This window comes from Pan paniscus, chromosome 9, assembly GCF_029289425.2.
Source record: "Pan paniscus chromosome 9, NHGRI_mPanPan1-v2.0_pri, whole genome shotgun sequence".
NCBI classification, from domain to species: Eukaryota; Metazoa; Chordata; class Mammalia; order Primates; family Hominidae; genus Pan; species Pan paniscus.
Window position 1 is genome coordinate 2,812,591 of NC_073258.2, and position 21,786 is coordinate 2,834,376.

A 21,786-nucleotide genomic window follows, 5' to 3' on the forward strand; every position below is an offset into this window, starting at 1 on the left:
GGTAACATGGTCCCACCCATGTTTCTCCTTGGGGGACCTCCTGGCAGGCTGGGACGGCAGCAGAGACCACAGCTTTGCCACTTTGGCAAAGACAAGCGAGTGAAGTGGTGGCCGAGGACCTGTGAGCTCAGATGGGGCAAATCCAAATGGAACACATTAAGATCTGTGTGCAAAATGGTGGTGGCTTAAACAAGCTGTGTATTTCTCCTATAAGTGAAATCTGGAGTTGGCCGGGTGCAGTGGCTCATGCCTGTAATCCCAGCGCTTTGGCAGGCCGAGGCGGGTGGATCACCTGAGGTCAGGAGTTCGAGACCAGCTTGCTCAACATGGTGAGACCCCGTCTCTACTAAAAATACAAAAATTAGCCAGGTATGGTGGTGCACGCCTGTAATCTCAGCTACTCGGGAGGCTGAGGCAGGAGAATCGCTTGAACCTGGGAGGCAGAGGTTGCAGTGAGCCAAGATCACACCACTGCACTCCAGCCTGGGTGAAAGAGTAAGACTCTGTCTTTAAAACAAAGCAAAACAAAAATCTGGAGTTGGCTAGTCCTGGACTAGTATGGCCGAACTATAGTCATCAGAGACCCAGAATGCCTTCAGCTTGTTGCTCTGCCACCTTAAATACATGGTCCCAGCACCTGGTCCAAAATGACTGCTCAAGCTCCAGTCATCACATCCACGTTCCAGCCAGTGGGAAGAGGAAAGAGCAAAGGAGGGAACCTCACCCGTCACATGGTTAGTCACGTGACCACACTCTACTGCAAGGAAGCCTGGGGCATGTGAGCTCTTTTCCCATGGAAGAAAGCAGGGTAAGTGGGAGAGGGAACATCCGGCAGTCTCACCAGGGGGTCACAGCTGCCAAGTTAGATCTAGTTCAGAAACAGAATGTGCAAGGCTTGTTGAGTATGGGAGGAACTCACACGCAAGATCCACGTTCCCAGCCCCTGCACTGTCCGTGACGGGTGTCGCTCCCCAGTCCCCAGCTCAGCCCACTCAGGGATCTCTGTGCTCATGTTTTCACTGTGTCAAAACAATCTTCAGCTGGGTGCGGTGGCTCACGCCTGTGATCCCAGAGCTTTGGGAGGCAGAGGTGGGTGGATCACGAGGTCAGGAGTTCAAGACCAGCCTGGCCAAGATGGTGAAACCCCATTTCTACTAAAAATACAAAAAATTAGCCGGGCACGGTGGCAGGCGCCTGTAGTCCCAGCTACTCAGGAAGCTGAGGAAGGAGAATCATTTGAACCCGGAGGGTGGAGGTTGCAGTGAGCCAAGATCGTGCCACTGCACTCCAGCCTGGGTGACAGAGTGAAACTCTGTCTCAAAATAAATAAATAAATAATAAAGTAAAACAATCTCCACGTTGTCAGTGTGTTAAAACAATCTGCTAGCAGGTCATGTGAGTTACTCAGGCGCCACTTCAGGCGTCCACACAGCTGCTGTGCTCTCTTTCAATGACTTTTTCAGCATTCCCAGTTGCGTTGCAGAAACACTGTTCCTCCTCCCCCCACACCTTCCGTGGGCGTCACCAGAGGAATCCTCAGTCACTTCCAGAGTCCTGGCTGCAAAGCCAGCATGTCCAGCCTCAGGGGAGAGAGCTCAGCTAGGCGGCTGCATTGGCTGCTGGCCCCACCCAGCGTGGAAGTTCCCTTACGTTCAGTGAAGGGTGGAGAGCGAGGGGGACCCCACCCAGTCCTATCTGGACAGAAAACCAGTACAGCCCTTTCAGAAAGCAATTCAGCTATAATACATATTAAGAGCCTTAAAATTGTTTAGAATTTGGTTCATTAATCTTTTTGTAAACTGTTCTAAAAAAATGCAAAATAATGAAAATATGTATATATGTCATTTGCAGCAAAAATTGTAAACCACCAATGTTCAACAATAGGAAAATATCAGCGAAAACATGGTATTCATATTTATATGCTGATTAAGCAGACATTAGAAGTTATACTTTCAAAGAGTTTTTGAGAACATAGGAAAATGCTTATGTTATACTGTTAAGTGAAAAAACAGACTACAAACGTATAAAAATTTTTTCTAGATTAAAAGAGATTTATTTATTTATTCTTTTTATTTTTATTTTTTGAGACGGAGTCTTGCTCTGTTGCTCAGGCTGGAGTGCAGTGGCAGGATCTCGGCTCACCACAACCTCCGCCTCCTGGGTTTGAGCGATTCTCCTGCCTCAGCCTCCCAAGTAGCTGGGATTACAGGCATGCACCACCACGCCCGGCTACTTTTGTATTTTTTGTAGAGACGGGGGTTCACCATGTTGGTCAGGCTAGTCTTGAACTTCTGGCCTCAGGTGATCCGCCTGCCTCGGCCTCCCAAAGCGCTGGGATAACAGGCATGAGCCACTGCACTTGGCGGAGATTAATTTTTTTTTTAATGTTCTTTTACTTTAAGTTCCAGGATACGTGTGCAAAACGTGCAGGTTTGTTACACAGGTAAACGTGTGCCATGGTGGTTTGATGCTCCTATCACAAGCATGTATAAAATGTTTATGTAAACGTAGCCAAGGTGCGTTAAAATATGGGAAGAGTAGACTGATATTTGATATTTACATTTGCTTAACAATGTGAACTAAGGATGGTGTATTATGCTTTTCTTCATTATGTTTGTTTTCAAATTTTCTAACACAAACACATCACACTTTAATAAACTGCCTTATTAAATTTGCTTTATTTTTCCACATTCAAGTATATTATTATAAACTTTATTTCCCCCAGACTCAGCCTGACTCTTGGCTTCCGGGTTTGAATGCAGCTCCTGAAGAGGCAAGAGTTTGGCCTGGACGTCCTGGCAGGTGGCCCTGCCCTGCCTTGGCAGAGAACTTTGGTCGAGGTTCCCCGTGGGCCTCCTGCTCTTCCTCTGTGGACCCTGGACCCTGTTCCTCTGTCTTTCCTCCTCCCACTTCAGAAGACCCCGTCCACCAGACCGCCTCCCCCTGAGGCCCAACGTGCAGCAGAGGCAGCTCCTCCGTCCCTGCAGCCTCGTTTTAACTGTGGGATATGGCAGCCACCCGTGGAGAGGTCCGGGTGACAAAGCCAGCGAGAGCTAGGGAGCGCCCAGGTGAAATCCCACAGGCAGGTGTGAGCACCAATTGTCATTACCTTTGCCCTGGGCCCCTCAGAGACCTGTCCTCCCCCACCCCACAGCCTCCTGGGCGCGGCCACAGACACAGACACAATGTCTGGACGAGCAGACTCGTCCAGGCACTGCTCAGAGGCAGCCCCTCTGGGTCAGCTGGAGTCGGTGCCTCTGAGAACCTGCCCCTGTACTCTCTCTGGGCTGGTCTCAGGCACCCTGCTGGCTCCAGCCTCTCTTGGCTGACAGTGCTTGGCAGGTGACCCCCAGCCTGAAGCCCCTGCAGGGGAGACCCTCTCCCAGCTGGGCCTCTGCCCTTGAGGTCCACCTGAAGCCGTCCTTGCCTGCCACACCAGGTGGCATTGGGGTGGGGACCCAAACTCCTCCCGTCCTCATTGCAGGGACAACTCTGTCTCCTTGCTGCCTCCCCAACACCTCCAGGCCTTAACCATCTTGACTTGGGGAGTAGTCCTGCTGTCCACGCTCCCTCCAACAAGCCAGAGAAAACTCCCGGGCACAGGTGTGCGTGTGGCACGGTGAGTTTTTCTGTAATCCACTCACCTTTACAGATTTACCGCACCAGGGGAAATATTAAAACAGGCATTTGTTACTTTACAAATGCCTAGGCTTCCTCTCCCTTCCTTGCAAGGGCATTTTTAGAAAGCATTTCGCCAACATTCACTATTTACCACCATAAATGTGACTCTGGCCAGCTCTGTCCCTGGGTAAGGCCAGAATTGACCATTTTCTTAAAAGTTCCAGCGCCCTGAGGCTTCCGGCAGGCATCTCTGCAGCTGAGGAAGGCTTCTGTCCCGTGCACCCTTCCCCAGGCGGGGGACCCCCCATTTCTGCTGCTCTGGGGCCTCAAAGAACCAAGTCCTCCAAGCTGCTCCACTGCCTCCTCACCAGCCACGGTGCTCCCTGAGCCACAAACCTCCGGCCTCACCCCTGCCCCTCAGGCCCACGTCTTGCAATGGACTCTGCCAGTCCACGCATGCCTGGGTGGGGAGGGGTGTGCACTTCTGCAGCTGGGGTGAAGACAGGGACAGGGTAATGTGAGACTCAGATATGAGACACCAGGTGCAAAACTGCAGGTGGAGAGCTCCCTGTAGAGTGCAGGGGTTCAGGGTAGAGGCTCTGGGGTCTGGAAAGAGCTGGGCGTAGCTGTCACCAACCTTTCTCTGCCTCAGTTTTTTTTTGTTGTTTGTTTCTTTTCTTTTTTTTTTTTTTTTTTGAGACGGAGTCTTGCTCTGTCACCCAGGCTGGAGTGCAGTGGCACGATCTCAGCTCACTGCAAGCTCTGCCTCCCAGGTTCACACCATTCTCCTGCCTCAGCCTCCTGAGCAGCTGGGACTACAGGCGCCCGCCACCACGCCCGGCTAATTTTTTGTATTTTTAGTAGAGATGGGCTTTCACCGTGTTAGCCAGGATGGTCTCGATCTCCTGACCTTGTGATCCACCCGCCTCGGCCTCCCAGTGTGCTGGGATTACAGGCTTGAGCCACCGCGCCCGGCCTTCTCTGCCACAGTTTTTTTGTCTCTAAGCGACAGTCAAAAATAGAACCTAAGGGGGTGTGTTAAGATCACAATAGTTGGCCCGGCGCGGTGGCTCACGCCTGTAATCCCAGCATTTTGGGAGGCCAAGGTGGGTGGATCACCTGAGGTCAGGAGTTCGAGACCAGCCTGGCCAACTTGGTGAAACCCCGTCTCTACTAAAAATACAAAAATTAGCCGGGCGTGATGGCGGGCGCCTTTAATCCCAGCTACTCCTGAGGCTGAAGCAGGAGAATCGCTTGAACCCGAGAGGCGGAGGTTGCAGTGAGCCGAGATAACGCCACTGCACTCCAGGCCTGGGTGACAGAGTGAGACTACGCTTAAAAAAAAAAATCACAATAGTTAGCATTTACAAAGCGTTGGGAATTCTACTTGGCACGTGGCCAGAGCTCCGTAGTGATGGGCAACGAACGTGGTCTGCGCGCCCGGGGCCGCGCGGTCTGGCAGCGCCGCGCCTTCTAGATCACGCTACTCGGGGTCCCACGGCCCCGCCCCCAGACCCCGTCCTCGGCCCCGCCCCTCACGCGCCTTTGGGCCCCGCCCCCTTCCGCACCGCCCCGACAGGAACGAGCGTCCCTTCGTTCCTCCGAGCCGACAGGAACGAGCGTCATTGCGAGGCGGCCTCGCGCGCAGCTTCCTTGGGGCCAGGGACCCCAGTGGGGCCGGTACATCTCCTCGCCCCGGCCTCTGCACCCTGGAGGGACGGCAGGAGGGCTGTCTGTGCAGTTTGAGAGAACACCCATACGCAGGAAATGACCCCAACGCCACCGAGAGGGCGCCTGGAATATGAGCGCCACCTGCTGGGATGGGAAGAGGTCTGGGAGGGGACCTGAAGGATGGTTCACAGGGAACCAGACCTGTCGGGTGATTGCTGGAAAGATGGCATGGACGGGAGCTGGCTGCTCTGGCCACTCAGCCGACCCCAGCTGGACGCGGCCAGGGCCTGGGGCAGGGGGCCAGGCCTGGGGAGGCCCAACAGCACGCCCCCTGGAGCCAGCGCCTCCCGCACTGCCCAGCCTGTGTGTCAGGAGCTGGGGTGAAGGTCCCATCACAGTCAGGCCCCATCCCTGCTGGGCGTGGCTGTGCAGGAGCCCCGCAAATATGTTTATATATTTAGTATGTGAGTTATATTTCAATAAAGCTGATATGAGATATACTTCGCATATCATGCAGTTCACCCATTCAACTCGCTTCGAGTGGACAGTTGAGTGGTTTTTAGGACATTCACAGATAGGAGCTGAGGTCAATATTACAGCACTTTCATCGCCCCGAAAGAAACCTGCTACCCTTTGTAGTCGCTCCTTATTACCCCTTCCCCAGCCCCCGGTGAAAACTCATCTAATTTCTGTCTTCATAGATTTGCATTTCCTGGATATTTCATACAAATGGATCACATAATGCGTAGTCTCCTGTGACTGGACTGGCTTCTTTCACCTAGCATAATTTTTTTTTTTTTTTTTTTTTTTTTTTTAGACGGAGTCTCGCTCTGTCGCCCAGGATGGAGTGCAGTGGCACAATCTCGGCTCACTGCAACTTCCACCTCCCGGATTTAAGGGATTCTCCCACCTCAGCCTCCCGAGTAGCTAGGATTACAAGCGCCCGCCACAACGCCAGGGTAATTTTTGTATTTTTAGTAAAGATGGGGTGTCACCACTTTGCCTAGGCTGGTCTCGAACTCCTGACCTCAAGTCATCCGCCCGCCTCGGCCTCCCAAAGTGCTGGGATGACAGGCGTGCGCCGCCGCGCCCGGCCTGCCTAGCATAATGTGTTCAAGGTCCAGCTGTGCTGTAGCATGCGCATGCTTCGCTCCTCTATGGCTAATAACATGCCGCTGTTATCAAAATGCTGCAGCTAGGAGCGCTAGTTTGTAAATTTGGCGTGGACACTTGTTTCCAGGTTTGAGAGCTGCCACATTGCTTTTCAGAGTGGCTCAGGAGCTAATTTTTTTGCAGGGTACCATGTCAACAATTTGGGTCAACCAAAATCAGCGTGTCCGCACCATTTTCGCCGCCCAATTTCACGCGATCCTGCGAAAGAATGACCCAGACCGGTCCGGGCGGGGTGGCTCATGCCTGTAATCCCAGCACTTTGGGAGGCCGAGGCGGCAGATCACAAGGTCAGGAGTTCGAGATTAGTCTGGCCAACATAGTGAAACCCCGTCTCTACTAAAAATACAAAAATTAGCCGGGCGTGGTGGCGGGCGCCTGTAATCCCAGCTACTCGGGAAGCTTGAGACAGAAGAATCGTTTGAATCCGAGAGGCGGAGGTTGCAGTGAGCCGAGATCGCGCCATTGCACTCCAGATCGGGCGGCAGTGCGAGACTCCGTCTCAAAAAAGAATGACCCGGGTCGCGTAGGGTGAAGGGTCGGGAAGCGCCCCAAAAGGAGAACGGGTCTGGGCTCCGGGATCCGTCGGCGAGGAAGGGGCGAAGGGGTGGAGGGACTCGGGCCAGGCCGCCGGGGATGTCTGTGGTTACCTCCAAGCTCTGGAGGCCTTGGCGAGACCCGCGCCATCCGCAGCTTGGTTCCTGCGACCTCAGCCGCAGGGCAGTCCGGCTCCGGTTTCCCAGCAACCAGGCGGCATCCTTCCCAGCAAGCACTGCGTCCAACCCGCGACGTCGGACCACAAGGCCCAGCATGCCCCGCGCGGACTAGAACCCCCACAATGCACCGCACACCCTTTACTGGCCGGCCCGGCGCTGCTCTCCTGAGACCCCGCGGGCCAGCGCCGCGACCCCTTCCCAGCGCTCCTCGCGCTGTGCGCGGCGCGTCCTCTCGCCGGTGACCCGGTGTGCGTGGGGTCGAGGCGCCGGGCGGAGCGGCTCCGGGCCGAAACGCCATGCGGAGGGGCGAGCGCAGGGACGCCGGGGGTCCGCGGCCCGAGTCCCCGGTGCCCGCGGGCAAGGCCTCGCTGGAGGAGCCGCCTGACGGGCCGTCTGCCGGCCAAGCCACCGGGCCGGGCGAGGGCCGCCGCAGCACCGAGTCCGAGGTCTACGACGACGGCACCAACACCTTCTTCTGGTGAGGGCAGTGGGCGGCCGCGGGGCGGCGAGGGTGCCCTCGACCTGGGGGTTCCGGCACCGCTGGCCTGGGGGTCCCCGGCAGCGCCCTCTCGCCGTCTTGGAGTCCAGGACTGTGGCCGGGGGTTTGAGGGTGTGGCAGCACCGCCCCCCGGGTCCCGAGGAGCGGCCGGACCGAGCTCCCGACGCCGGGTCGGGCGGAGGGCGGCGCTGTTGATGGGGGAGACCCTGGGCAGACCCTCCCTGCGGCCGCTTTGCGTCTCTCTCGCCGCCCTCCCCACCCCTGCCCGCCTTGGCTCTGACCGCGCGGTTCTGCGATCCAGACCCCTTCCCCGCCACCCGCCTCCAGCGTCACCCCAGAAACGCTTTCTCTGACCTGCTGTCCAAGCTTCACCTGTGTCCCCCGTCATTCTGCCTGTGGTTGCTTCTCAGTGCTTGCGGCTGCACGAAATCATCTTGTGTGTCGCGCCCGACCCCACGTGGCGATCGTGTTGATTAGCAGAGTGTTGTGCGTGCTTCAGGAATGTAGTCGGTGTTCGTCGAATCCAGGCTCTGTTTCTCTCCTCAGTTGCCCCTAGCGGGGCCAGCGCCTCCTCCCTGCACAACTCAGCCCTAGCTACACCTTGGGGTCCCCCTGTCCGCCACTCTGCCTTTAATGGGGGTGGAAAAGGAAGAGGCCCCCGGGAGCAGCTGGAGTGTGGCACTCTGTGTCCAGACAGGCTCCAGGTGCCGCTCCTACTCCCGACAGCTGCGACCCTGGGCTGGCCCTTTGCCGATGCTCCTCTGTGAGAAGGATCAAGCCGTCGACCTGAAAGCAGGCTTCGTGAGAGGAGGGTTTGGCTCTTCTTGACTGCAAGGTGCCCAGTTCCCATCCTGTGGAAGGCCCCGGGGCACAGGGGCAGTAGAGGTGGGGTCAGCCCGAGGAAAACGTGTGGGAGACAGGCGCCTGCGGCCAGCAGTGGAAGGAAGGCTTTATGGACGCTTCCAAGAGAACCATGCTGTGGGCTGGTCGGAGAGCAAATCTGAGGGGCGAGGAGGGCCTGATGGAGGAGTAAGGGACTTGTCAGGGGAAGGCGCCACCACAGACAGGGACTTAACCGGCCCTGGGCTGTCACCGCAGCCGAAGCTCTGGAGAGAGACTGTCCAAGTGGTGGGAAAGCAGGTTAGGGTGGAGGAGGCCCCACGCAGGGTCTTCCATGGGTGTGGGCAGCTGCTGTTTCGGGGAGGGCATCCGAGCTCTCCTTTGGGGAGATGAGTGTACCGGGTGGCTGCGGGGCCCTCGGGAGGGAGAGGAGATGGGGTGCCTGCCACGTGGACCCTCTGGCTTCCGGGCCCTGTGGACATCAGGCCTCTCCATCAGGTGCCCTGCCATGCCCCTTCAGGCCGTCCTCCCGCAGCACAGCTGGGGACCACCGGAGTCTCTGAGGTCCTGGAGCAAGGAGACCAGACTGGCTCTTCTGAGGTCCCGGAGCGAGAAGACCAGACGGGCTCCTCTGACATCCCGGAGCAAGGAGAACGGACGGGCTCCTCTGACATCCCGGAGCAAGGAGAACGGACGGGCTCCTCTGAGGTCCCGGAGCGAGGAGACCAGACTGGCTCTTCTTGTTTCTCATTTGGCCGTTCAGCACATTGTGGGGACCCCTACTGCCTGTCAGTTACCGTTCTACGGGACATAGCAGAGAACTAAACAAGAAGCTTAGATTCTGGCGCAGGCATGGAACTTCAGAAGGCTCAAAATGTGCTGGCTGGGTGCTGAGTGTGGCAGGAGCCAGGGGGCACATGCAAGCCCGCGCAGCCCACCCCGTACCAGGGAAGCAGCAGCAGCAGCCCAAAGGTAGGAGGGGGCCGGTCTCTTTAGAAGCCCAGACCAGTGGTCCCTGCCCACAAGGGGTGTTTGGGACACAGACGGCTGGGCGCAGCAGAGCTTGCCTGTCAGGAGGCCAAGGGGGTCAGGAGGGGTCTCCAGGAGCGGGTGCAGCGGGGCTGGCTGGTCCAGGTGCCTCCTTCCTGGGTCTTCTGGGTGGGTGGCTCTGGCTCTGGCTTTCCCCTCGACCCTGTCCCTGTAGAGACGCATGGGGCAGGTTCTTGCTGTGCCTCCTCCCTTCCCTGTGCAGAGGAAGGAGCTTCACGCTTCTGCGTGGCAGGTAACTCGATGCCTGCCTGGTGAGAGAATTCGTTACCTGCAGAGCCTCACACTGACCTCCTGAGTCCACCTGCACTGACTTGCTGTGCTGGCATTTTTTTAACTCTAATTTTGTGTTTTAGAGAGTTTTACTTTTTATTTTTTATTCATTTTTATTTATTTATTTATTTTTAATAGAGAGTCCCCCTGTGTTGCCCAGGCTGGTCTTCAACTCCTGGCCTCAAGTGATCCTTCCGCCTCAGCCTCCCAGATTGCTGAGATTACAGGCATGCGCCACCACATCCAGCCAGGGCGTTCATTTTCAAGGATGGGTGCACTTCCTCGGGCCAGTGACGGCGGCCATGTGTGAATTTTGTTTCTCTGTGACTGCTTGTCAGCCGTAGGGATAGGGCGTGCGGTTCGATTCAGGGCTTGACTGGCCCTGGGAGCACGAGGCTGAGCTCTCCTTCTCTGGATTCATTCAGGGTAGCAAGGACAATTGTGGGGAACATCCAGCGGAAAACGTTTAGATCCACAGACTCCGAGAAGCCCTGTGCAAAGATGTGGCAGCTCATGCGGTCTGGAAATTGTTTGGGAGAACACTTGGGGACCCCTTACCCTGGCGAGGTGCCTGTGAACGTTGCCGCCTGTCTGTGGGAGACGCTGAAGCAGCTTCGGATGACCACACTTGCTAACCAGCTCCCGAGCCGGGGGCCACTGTGATGTTCTGAGAGTTTTTATTGTATGCTTGTGTCTTGGAATGGGGTGCCTCGAATGAGCCTTCTCAGTGACCTGAGGACTTTATGTGTGAGGTGACCTCTGACCTTCAGATACCCCAGGTTTCTGGAAGATGCCTTTCTCCATCATCCTGGATCGGGGCTTTCCCAGCTTCGCCTACACCTGGAAGCCGCGAGTAGCCAGATGAAGTCTTTCTGGTCTTGCTGGTCAGAGCCAGAAGGGCCAGTGCCCGGTCCAGGAGCCTCTCGCAGGCCTTGGGCTGCCCATCCGGGCGTGGCCTCTCCTTGGCCCTTTGGACGACGACGCTGCATTTTCCTCTTGGTCTCGGCCTCCCTGCCCGCCATGAGAGTGGCCATGAGAGTGACCATCTCCAAGGAGGCAGCTGGGTCTTTTCCACTCCCCATGGCAGGGAGCCAGCTGTCTTCACGCCCTCACCCTAGTGAAGTGGCTGAATTGCCAGGACTGATCACAGCTCTGCTCTGTGTCTGATCACAGGGCCCACACCATCCTGCAGAGTCTGCAGGCGGGTGGGAGGAGCCACTGAACAGACCTGGCGTCCTGGGAGGGACGTGGAGTTCTTCCCTTAAGAGTCTCGTGCTATCTTGAGCCGCACTCTGTCACTTCCAAGATGTGTAGACGTCGTGCTGCGTGTAGGACACGGACCGGAACTCACTCATACGGACCTTACTTTCCAGGAGCGTTGGATTTGAGCAGCTCTGAGATGTGTCCTCCTGCAGGGCTGCTGTGCCTGGGGCCCTTTCTCTGGGTCCCTTGCCCTCTGCCTCCCTTCCTGCTGGGTCCTCTTCATTCCCATTTCTGCTTCCCCAGGGCCAGGAGGGTGCTGGGCACTCGGTGGCCACCTCAATGACAGTGTGCACATTTACCTGAAGGGGCGAAGGGTTATCTTTATATTTCAGGTAATCTCTGTGTTTTGGGGAAACGGAAAGATGGTGTTGGGTTAGGGTTGATCAATGATCAGCGTTTCCCTGGGCTACACAAGGAGTGAGTGTTGGGTTGGTGGCCACTTTAGAAACCACAGGAAGGTCTCTGTCGTGGAAAGTCGTATTAAAGGAGTCAAGTTTTACGCCTGTAATCCCAGCACTTTGGGAGGCCGAGGCAGGTGGATCACGAGGTCAGGAGTTTAAGACCAGCCTGGCCAATATGGTGAAACCTGGTCTCTACTAAAAATACAAAAATTAGCTGGGTGTGGTGGCGGGCGCCTGTAATCCCAGCTGCTCGGGAGGCTGAGGCAGGAGAATCGCTTGAACCTGGGAGGCGGAGATCGCGCCAGTGCCCTCCAGCCTGGGTGACAGAGCAAGACTCCATCTCAAAAAGAAAAAATGAAGTCAAGTTTCAATTTTAACTTGTGTTAGTGTGTGATCCTGTCTTTGTGTGCTGTGGAACTTGGTGCTGGTGGGACACAGGCTGCTCGCCCCACCCCTTGAGCTTTGCGTTTATTCCTGGGATTCTGCATGTGAATGGGAGCCTGTGCTGTATCTGGGAGATGCTGACTGGGGTGCGGGCACGTCCAAGGGTCAGGGTGGGGCCGAGTGCAGCCTCCTCCTCCAGTGGGCCTGTGTGTGGAGTGGTGGCATTCTGGGTGTCCCTGAGGCCTCGTTGTTTCCATCTTCTTCCTGAGCCCACGTGGAGATGACGAGGGGTTTCCTGCTGGTCTCTTGCAGAACAGGGGTGAGTGGTGTCCTCACGTTGATCTAGCTTCTGGGTCTCCCATTCTGCATGTGAGCAGGTTGATGGGCTGTTGTCTCTTCCACGGTTAGCCTCCCTTAGGCTGGGGCTCCTTCACCCGTTTTCTTAGAGACATTACTGCCCAGAGTGAAAACCCGTCACGTGGGGTGGCCGTGTGGTTCCAAGACAGGGTCCTGTGGAGGCCCTGTTAGCTTCCCCACTGGAGGCCTCCCTCACAGCAGGCTCCTGTCCCGGCATCTGCACTCCAGCCAGGCAGAGTCCTGCTCCCACGCACACCACACCCTGTCTGTCTGTGCTGTGGGCCCTTGTCGGGGCTCTGGGTGTCTGGAGCCCCTTGACCTTGTTCCTTCTACAAGGTGACCTCGTCAGGAAGCACCAGGATGAGACTGTCCCTGGCTCCTCCGAAGGTCACTTCAGACATGTGCACCCTTTGGAGAGGTCCCTGCTGTTTCTCAGAACTGCTGGGGATGGAGGCTGAGCCCGAGAGTGCTTGCTCCTCGCGCTCCCTTCTTGCTATGGTCTCCGGAGATGCCTCCCAGGCCACGAGCCCTCCTGGCGTGGTTTTACTGGGACTTGGCTTTGCAACAAAAATAGTTGTTTTAACCTCCCTAACCACTCCCATCCCTCTTTTGTTTTTCTCTATAACGTGTAGGGTTTCTTAGCTCTCCTGTATTGGTCTCACTCCACTGGAAGGAAGGCTCAGGAACGCAGTCTGTGTCTTCTCCCGGGTGTGGCTGGGGCGGGGGCTCAGGGAATGGCTGTGATGGCCCAGTGTCCAGGAGGCTCCGGGCCCCACCCCCCGCCTTGCTGCATGACCTTCACAGTGTCACTTACCGGCCCTGACTTGCCTGCGGGCACCACGCACACGGCATGAAGGTGCCCTGGCCCGGGGCACGGACACAGCCAGAGCCACCGCGCTCCTGGCCGTCATCACGTCATTGGCTTTGCGATCTAAACCTGCTTGTTGTTTTGGTTTGTTTTTCTTTCTTTTTTTCTTTCATTCTTTTTTTTTTTTTTTTTTTTGAGACAGAATCTCACTCTGTCACCCAGGCTGGAGTGCAGGGATGTGGTCTCAGCTCACTGCGGCCCCCAACTCCTGGGCCGAAGTAATCTCCCCTCACCCTCCCTCTGCCCAAGTAGCTGGGACCAGACATGCGCCACCACACCCAGTTAATTTTTTTTTTTTTTTGGTAGAAATAGGGTCTCACTATGTTGCCCGAGCTGGTCTCCAACTCCTGGGCTCAAGTGATCCTCCTGCCTCAGCCTCCCAAAGCTCTGGAATTACAGGTGTGAGCCACGGCACCTGCCCCCAAACACTCCTGACTCTTCTTATCCTAACCGGGGTCATCTTACTCTCCTCACCGAAATCTGATGTTACCTGTATGGAGGAAAGGGTGGGCCTCATGGAGGGGCAAGCCAGGGACAAGGGGACTCCTGGGCCCCAGCTGAGCCCAGCCCGTTTCCCCTCAAGGGCTGTCTCCAGGAGGACACGTTCTGTAAGTGTAGTGTTCAGCAGAGGGTGAGTTTCTGGGTCGCCGAATCCAGGCACCCTTAGGAATGGGGGTCTAAGAGGGCCTTCTGACGTGGGTTCTCTGCTGTGATTGTGGGCAGGTCTCTCAGTACTGAAGGGCCCCACGGTGAGCTCAGCAGGAAGGCTGAGGTTCCCTGCAGTTTCCTCATGGCTTAGGACTCAAATGCAAATGTATCTAAAGAAAAAGGTGGTTGATAGTCACAATGAAACTTTTATTTACCTCTGGTTGTCTTAAATGCCTAGTATTGTAAAATATGGCAGAAGAATTCACTTTCATGCCTGTAATCCCAACACTTTGGGAGGCCAAGGTGGGCAGATCCCTTGAGTTCATGAGTTTGAGACCAGCCTGGAAAACACGGCAAGACCCCGTCTCTACAAAAAATACAAAAAAATCCAACCTGACCCACATGGCAAGACCCCATCTGTACAAAAAATACAGAAAGTTCCAGCTTGGAGCCTCCACCTGCAGTCCTGCAGCTCCACCCTGGCTCTTCATGAAATCGGCTAAGTCCAGGCGTGGGTGCGTTCAGTGCAGCACCCACGTGCAGGTGACACGTCCATGCGCCGCCACAACCACGCTCACACCAGAACATTCCATCACCCGGAAGGCCCGTGTCTCCGCTCCAGTCTGCTTTTCGTGGATGCAAACTCATTTCCTTGACTCGTGCGTGGGTGACAGCAGATGGGAGGTTTCTTTTGTGCCTGGCATCTGTAGCGTGTTTTTCTTTTTCTTTTTTTATCTTTTGAGACGGGATCTCACAATGTTCATGATGTTGCCCCGGCTGGTCTTGAGCTCCTGGCCCAAAACAGTCCTCCTGCCTGGGCCTCCCAAGGGGCGTGTCTTTGAGATCTATCCACGTTGAGGTCGTTGCCAGCAGCACATTCCTCTGAGTGCTGAGCCATGCTCCGCTGGTCGGAGGGACCACAGTGTTTCGTCCACTGATAGAGTTTTGGTTTGTTTCCCGTTTTAGGTTATTATACCTGAAACATCTGCATGTAAGTCTTTGACTGGACCTGTGTTTTCATCTGTCTCAGGCCCACGTTTGGGAGTGTGTCTTTGACTGGACCTGTGTTTTCATCTGTCTCAGGCCCACGTTTGGGAGTATGTGGCTGGCTGGATAGCAGACGTAGCATAGGCCTCACTTTTCTGTGCCGTTTTGCAGTCCCACCTGCAGTGCGTGAGCATCTTGCTCCGAGACCTCACCAGCACTTAGCATTGTGATGTTCTTAATTTCAGCCGTTCCAGCAGATGTGCACTGATGCTGTGTCGTGGCTTGGATTTGTGATGCTTTTAATTTCAGCCGTTCCAGCGGATGTGTACTGATGTGTCCTGGCTTGGATTTGCTTTCACGGTGACCAATGCTGCTCCTCGTTTGTTCGTGTGCTTATTGGCCATTTGTATGTTTTCCTTGTGAAGTGTCTGTTCAATTTTTTGCCTATTTTTTCATTAAATTGTTTATTGAGCTGTATGAGTTCTTTATAAATTCTGGATAAAAAGTATTTTTTTTCTTTTTTTTTTTGAGACTGAGTCTCGCTCTGTCGCCCAGGCTGGAGTGCAGTGGCGCGATCTCGGCTCACTGCAGGCTCCGCCTCCCGGGTTCACGCCATTCTCCTGCCTCAGCTTCCCGAGTAGCTGGGACTACAGGCGCCCCCCCACCACACCCGGCTAATTTTTTGTATTTTTAGTAGAGACGGGGTTTCACCGTGTTAGCCAGGATGGTCTCGATCTCCTGACCTCGTGATCCGCCCGCCTCGGCCTCCCAAAGTGCTGGGATTATAGGCGTGAGCCACCGCTCCTGGCCTGATTTTTTTTTTTTTTTTTTTTGAGACACATCTTGCTCTGTCTCCCAGGCTGGAGTGCAGTGGCACAATCATCCTAGCGCACTGCAGCCTCGACCCGGGCTTAAGCGAATCTGCCACCTCCCGAGTAGCTGGGACTACAGGTGCCTGCCACCACGCCTGGCTAATTTTTTATAGAGATGGGGTCTCACTGTGTTACCCAGTCTGGTCCTGAACGCCTGGGCTCAAGCAATCCTCCTGTCTCAGCCTCCCAAAGTGTTGGGACTACAGACGCGTGCGGCCTACAAAGTTTTATCAGATATATGTATTGTGAATATTTTCTCCCAGTTTGTGACTTGCCTTTTCATTTCTTTAGGGCACAAATAGTTTACGTTTCATGGAGGCAAGTCCTGGGCAACATGCTTTAAGTGCATTGTTCACTTAATTTTCATGATGTCCTTGGAAGTCAGAAGCTTCCCCATTTAGATATGAGGAAACTGAGGCACGGAGGGGTGCATCATCTCTCCAAGGACACACTCCGGTGGATGTAGGAACTGGGTTAGACATGAGGACACACTCTGGTGGATGTAGGACCTTGGGTTAGACATGAGGACACACTCCGGTGGATGTAGGAACTAGGTTAGACATGAGGACACACTCCGGTGGATGTAGGAACTGGGTTAGACATGAGGAAACTGAGGCACAGAGGGGTGCATCATCTCTCCGAGGACACACTCCGGTAGATGTAGGAACTAGGTCTCTGCCTCCATTTGCAGATGGTCATGCAGAGGGGGTCTCAGGCGAGTGTCTGGCACAGGCAGTGGCTGGGGTCTGGTGGCCCCCAGTTCTGGTACTGGGCTGGTTGTGGGCTTTCCCACCAGCGATGGGACAGGACAAGACTGCAAAGGGAGCGCCCTGCCTCCTCCTCCCACGTCTGGGCTCTGACAGGCCAGAGGACGGGCAGACCCACGGCTCGTGGCTCACTCCAGCTAGCAGCGGTCACTCTGCAGGCCTCTGCTCAGGCCCCTTCTCAGCTCTTGGTGTCTTGGGCTGCTGCACTGAATCTCAGATGTTATTTCATGAACCCAAAGAGTTGTTGTCTCGGCTTGTCTTGCGCAGTGAAAAGCGCGTTTTACGTGTCCAGTTGCTCTTAATAGCAGATGCCTGCCCTGGATGCCAGTGGCAGCATGTGCCCTCTGAGCAGCAGCCTTCAGCTTCCCAGGAACACGGGGCTCTTCCTGTCCAGCCTCCTGGGGGCTGGTCTCAGCCCTGACTGGCCAGCAGACGCAGGGTCATCTCGGAGTTACCCAGCTAGGGACTCGCAGCCAGTTGCTGGTTGGCAGTTGGAGAGTGGAGTTTAAGCCCTCTCCTTGACGTAGAGAGGATTTGGGGCCTGTTGCGTGAGTATTTAGCAATGCTGCCCAAGCTCTGACACCATGCTTATGCGTTCTTGGATTTCAGGCGAGCCCACACCTTAACCGTGCTCTTCATCCTCACCTGTACGCTTGGCTACGTGACGCTGCTGGAGGAAACACCTCAGGACACGGCCTACAACACCAAGAGGTAAGCTGCCCTCTCGTCCTGCCTTCTGAAACTGCCCTGTGCCCCGTGTGGTGGGTGTGGCACCCTTACTGCTCGGGCTGCCGGGGGCTCAGAAGGCCTTCACCAGAGGGCTGCGTGGGGCCGCCAGCCTCTCCCTTTAGTGTGTCTGACGTGCAGACTCCGGGGCTGCCCTTGGTGCTGCGTGGCGTTCCCGGTCAGCCCCCGTCACCTGTCACTGGGAGCCAGGAGTCTGTGTCATCTCCACGTGACCGGCAGCCTGTGCTGCGTTTCCCCTGAGTTTTGCATGTTGAGGTTGGAATGAGCTGCAGCAGCTACAGGGCTGAGCCCTTGAGTTTGGGCGTCTCCGGGGGTGAGGTTCCTGCGGTGGCCGCGTGCTGGTTCCGTTAGCCAGCAGGGCTCTTGCACGGACAGGGGCCGATACAGACCGCAGACCATCTGGCCAGCAGCCAAGCGAGTAAACTCGTCTTCTCAGGTTTATCTCCACAGGCAGGCAGGCTAGACCTTGGGTGTGTCCTCTGCCTGAATTCCATGGATTCTGACACCAGTCTCAGAAGTGCGTGTGGAGGAGAAGCTGGTTTTAGAGCCTGTGAATCAGTCTTGAGTTTTCTGTGCCTGACTCTCCTCTCGCGTTGCTCTTCCGACGCGCGCACAGGGTGTGTCTGCCCAGGGCTGCCTCCTGCCCAGCAAGGCTGCTGACACCATCAGGGCCTGGCCCCACTTGCTCCGGCGGGATGGTGGGAGGAAGCCGGAGCAGGGTCTGAGACCAGCAGCAGGATGGGGACAGAGGTGGAAGGAGGCATTGGAGGCCTGTTGGTGTCGGGGCCACAAGTCGGCTCTGGTTGGCGGGAGCCCTGGGGTTTGTAGGACTTAGCTGTCCCTACAGCTCTTGGGCCAGCACTTCATTTTGTAAAGCAAGAGTCTCGCTGTCTTCGTGACTGTTGGATGGGGTGATGGGTGGGCATGGTGTGAACGTCATCACGCTTGCACGGGCGTTGGTGGCCCTGTTTGCCCACTGACTTGGCACCAGCCCTGTGGGCTCTAGAACACAAGCATGCCCAGTGCCCTGTCTGTAGGGGAGCGGATGCTTTAGAATCACGCACAGCAGACCTCATAACTGAGTCCATCTCCCTGGGGGCAGTGGGGCATTTCTGGTTAGAAATTACTGTTGAGGTGCCTGGACCCAGGACTCTGCAGCCTGCTCCCCAGAGGAGCTCACCCTCCATCCTCACCTGGGAGGCGCAGGTGGCCTCTCCTGTCCTGGTCTCCCTACCCTGCTCCTGGCTGCATGCTCTGTGGGTTCTCTCCCACCTTGCTATCATCCCTCTCTCAGTCAGCTTTGTTGGCCCTTCCCCCTTTTTCTGAGCCTGAGGTGCCAGCTTGCTCCCAGGCCTGGCCTGGCCAGTGCCTCCCGTGCTCCAGGCCCAGCTCGCTCCTTCTCCCTTTCTTAGGCAGTCCCAGCGGGGGTCACGTGCAGAACCTGCAGGCCCGGTGTGCACTGTGTAACTAGGCTCCAGAAATAGGGAGCATGTGCCGTGCCTGGGGCCCCTGTGGAGGGGCCACCTGGGGACACTGGACCTGTGGCTCTGGAGGCAGTGAGGCAGTGGGCAGGAGCCCCGTGTGTGCCTAGAGGGAGCTTTCAAGGAGGACTTGGTCTTTCTTGAATTCATCTATCAGCACCTGGCTAGGAGGGTCTGTGGCATCTGCCGGGCACAGCAGGGTAGGTGGATTAGGAAGCAGGACCGGGTCTCACCTCAAGTGTCCCACATGGCAAGAATTGTCAAGAGCAGGAGTACAGGGGGTGTCTTGGGAGCGCTCCCCGAAAGCATTCACCAGGCCCCCACCAGGCGCATCACAAAGCCTCACCACCCCAAGCCAGGCCCTGCCCTCCCAGGCCTGGTTCCTATGGGAAGCACTAGGTGACCCAGACCCAGAGGGGCCAGGAGCTTAGACCCCTGAGGGGGCAGCAGTGGTGGGCACGTCCCCCACTTCACCCAGCACTGGCCTCTCCTGAGTGGCCCCCGACGTGAGAGGCTGGGTTCTGCCATCCTGTCCTCTCCAGCAGGGAGCCCCTGCGTGTGTTCATTGAGAGGGGCCAGGAGACGGGAATTCACGGGGCCCTGGGCACTCTTCTCTGAGGTTCTGTTCTGGGGACACTAAACGCGCTCTCAACTCACATTCTCTTTCCCCCTCACCCTCTTTGAGGGCACAAAAGAAGCCACCTGTCCTCTGCTGCTGGCACCTAGAACCTGCTCTGGGCTCCTTCCTGGAAGGCTCGGCTGCCCCAGGTCACCCTGGCACTGACCGTGGCTCTGTGGCTCCTTCCAGTGAAATTGCCGTGGTGCACCTGTCCTGAGTCCATTCTCATGGCCTGGACCCGCACTGCTGCACACCAGAAGCCCAGCTCCTGGGCAGCCACCCTACCTGCCCCTACGCAGGGTGTCCACACACAGGGTGCCCACACACAGGGTGTCCGCACACAGGGTGTCCAGAGGCTGTGGGGGCTGGTTTACTTTTAATACTAGAATTATCTGATGTCCTCAAGGGTAGATTTTCTTATATAGAAAATACCTTCTAGGCCAGGCGCGGTGGCTCACGCCTGTCATCCCAGCACTTTGGGAGGCTGAGGCGGGCAGATCACGAGGTCAAGAGATCGAGACCAACCTAACCAACATGGTGAAATCCTGTCTCTACTAAAAATACAAAAATTAGCCGGGCGCGGTGGCTCATGCCTGTAGTCCCAGCTACTCGGGAGGCTGAGGCAGGACAATCGCATGAACCTAGGAGGTAGAGCTTGCAGTGAGCTGAGATCGCACTACTGCACTCCACCTGCCGAAAAAGTGAGACTCCATCTCAAAAAAAAAAAAAAAAGAAAAGAAAATACCTTCTAGAAATTAGGCTTAATTTTATTTTTTATTTATTTTATTTTTTTTTGAGATGGAGTCTCACTCTGTCCCCCAGGCTGCAGTGCAGTGGCGCGATCTCAGCTCACTGCAAGCTCCGTCTCCCGGGTTCACGCCATTCTCCTGCCTCAGCCTCCCGAGTAGCTGGGAATACAGGGCCCACCACCATGCCCAGACAATTTTTGTATTTTTAGTAGAGACAGGGTTTCACTGTGTTAGCCAGGATGGTCTCGATCTCCTGACCTCGTGATCCGCCCGCCTCAGCCTCCCAAAGTGCTGGGATTACAGGCGTGAGCCACCATGCCTGGCCAGCCTTATTTTTAAAAATTAATATTTATGTTATTAAAGTTAAAAAGTTATAAAACTAGTGTGTCTTCCTTCAGCTTGCTGTCATTGTTCTTTTTATGGATCTAACAGGTTCCCCACCTTAGGGGATGATTTTCTTTTTCTTTTTCTTTTTCTTTTTTTTTTTTTTTTTTTTGGAGACAGAGTCGTGCTCTGTTGCCCAGGCTGGAGTGCAGTGGCGTGATGGCCCGCTGCAACCTTCACCTCCCAGGTTCAATCAGTTCTTGTGCCTCATCCTCTGTGGTAGCTGGGACTATAGCCGTGCACCGCCACGCCCCACTAATTTTTTTATATTTTGGTAGAGACAGGTTTCACCATGTTGCCCAGGCTGGTTTTGAACTCCTGAGCACAGACAGTACACCCGCCTCAGCCTCCCAAATTGCTAGGATTACAGGCGTGAGCCACTGCGCCCGGCCCCGTTTTGTTTTTCTTGAGTCAACGTTATTGACCTATAATTTACTATAATCTATGTCTGATTCACGCGTACGGCTGATGAGTTTTAACAGATTCATACCCCCGTGTGCCCACCACTGCATGGGGGTGCGGAAAGTGTTCACTGTTGCCTGCGCTTAGAGTGCCTCACCCCGGCTCGGGCAGTGCGGAGGCATCTCCCCTGTGCTCAGAGTGCCTCACCCCGGCTCGGGCAGTGCGGAGGCATCTCCCCTGTGCTCAGAGTGCCTCACCCCGGCTCGGGCAGTGCCAGTGCATCTGCCTGGGTGAGAGCAGGATCTGTGCTGCCAGCCCCGGCTTCCTGTGAACGCAGTTGCTCCTCCGGCCTGGCCTCTCTCGCTGGAGGGTAGCTTCGCGGCATCCTTGCTGTGCCTGCCAGTGGGCTCACTGGGGAGCTTCCGCTGCGTGGACACGGCACCGTTCACTGATCTGCCTGTATGGGGGTGACCCTGGGGGAGAGTCCAGCTTTCCTCACCAGTCCATTACATTTTTATCCCATTTTAAACTTAGTAAATTAAACCTCTTCACACATTTTACTCAATAAAATACATGTAACATATATAAATGTAATACACTTAAAATATAAATATCCTTACTTGTAATACATGTAAAACATAATGCATATAAATATACTCACAGTGCTGAAGAATAACAAAGTTGGACACAGAAACTACACAATTTCAAGACTTCCTGTCAAAAATGCACCGAAATACCGAGCCCAGAAACAGGCGCGCACGACTGCAGGGAGCCGATCCTTGACAAAGGAACAAAGGCAAGTCCATGGTGAAGGGATGGCCTTTTCAACACTGGCGCTAGAGCAACAGAACATCCACGTGCAAATCTAGACACAGACCTGACACTTCTCACAAAACCTAATTCTAAATGGATTCTAGATAAGCCTAAATGTAAAATGAGAAGCTATAAAACTTCTCTTTTTGTTTTTGAGACAGGGTCTTGCTCTGTCACCCCCACTGGAGTGCAGTGGCGCAGTCACAG

The 21,786-nt window shown here is 55.5% G+C and overlaps 1 protein-coding gene across 7 annotated transcripts in view; it reads left to right on the top strand.

Moving 5' to 3' along the window:
- The first annotated feature begins 5,592 nt into the window (after positions 1-5,592).
- The window catches only part of PTDSS2 (phosphatidylserine synthase 2), a 45,925-nt gene continuing 29,731 nt past the window's right edge, over positions 5,593-21,786 (top strand). Inside the window, exons 1-5 of one of the 7 annotated variants that reach the window (XM_055093889.2) lie at positions 7,521-7,656; positions 8,371-8,512; positions 9,038-9,489; positions 9,976-11,432; positions 16,994-17,095. Coding sequence is in view for 4 of the 7 variants with exons in the window: in XM_034931815.3 (XP_034787706.1) it covers positions 7,475-7,656; positions 16,994-17,095 (284 nt within the window). In the remaining 3 variants the exon portion in view is untranslated. Of the gene's footprint in view, positions 7,657-8,370; positions 8,513-9,037; positions 9,490-9,975; positions 11,433-16,993; positions 17,096-21,786 lie in introns of all 7 variants that reach the window. The other 6 variants (XM_034931815.3, XR_612780.6, XM_008977706.6 and 3 more) reach the window with 6 other exon arrangements.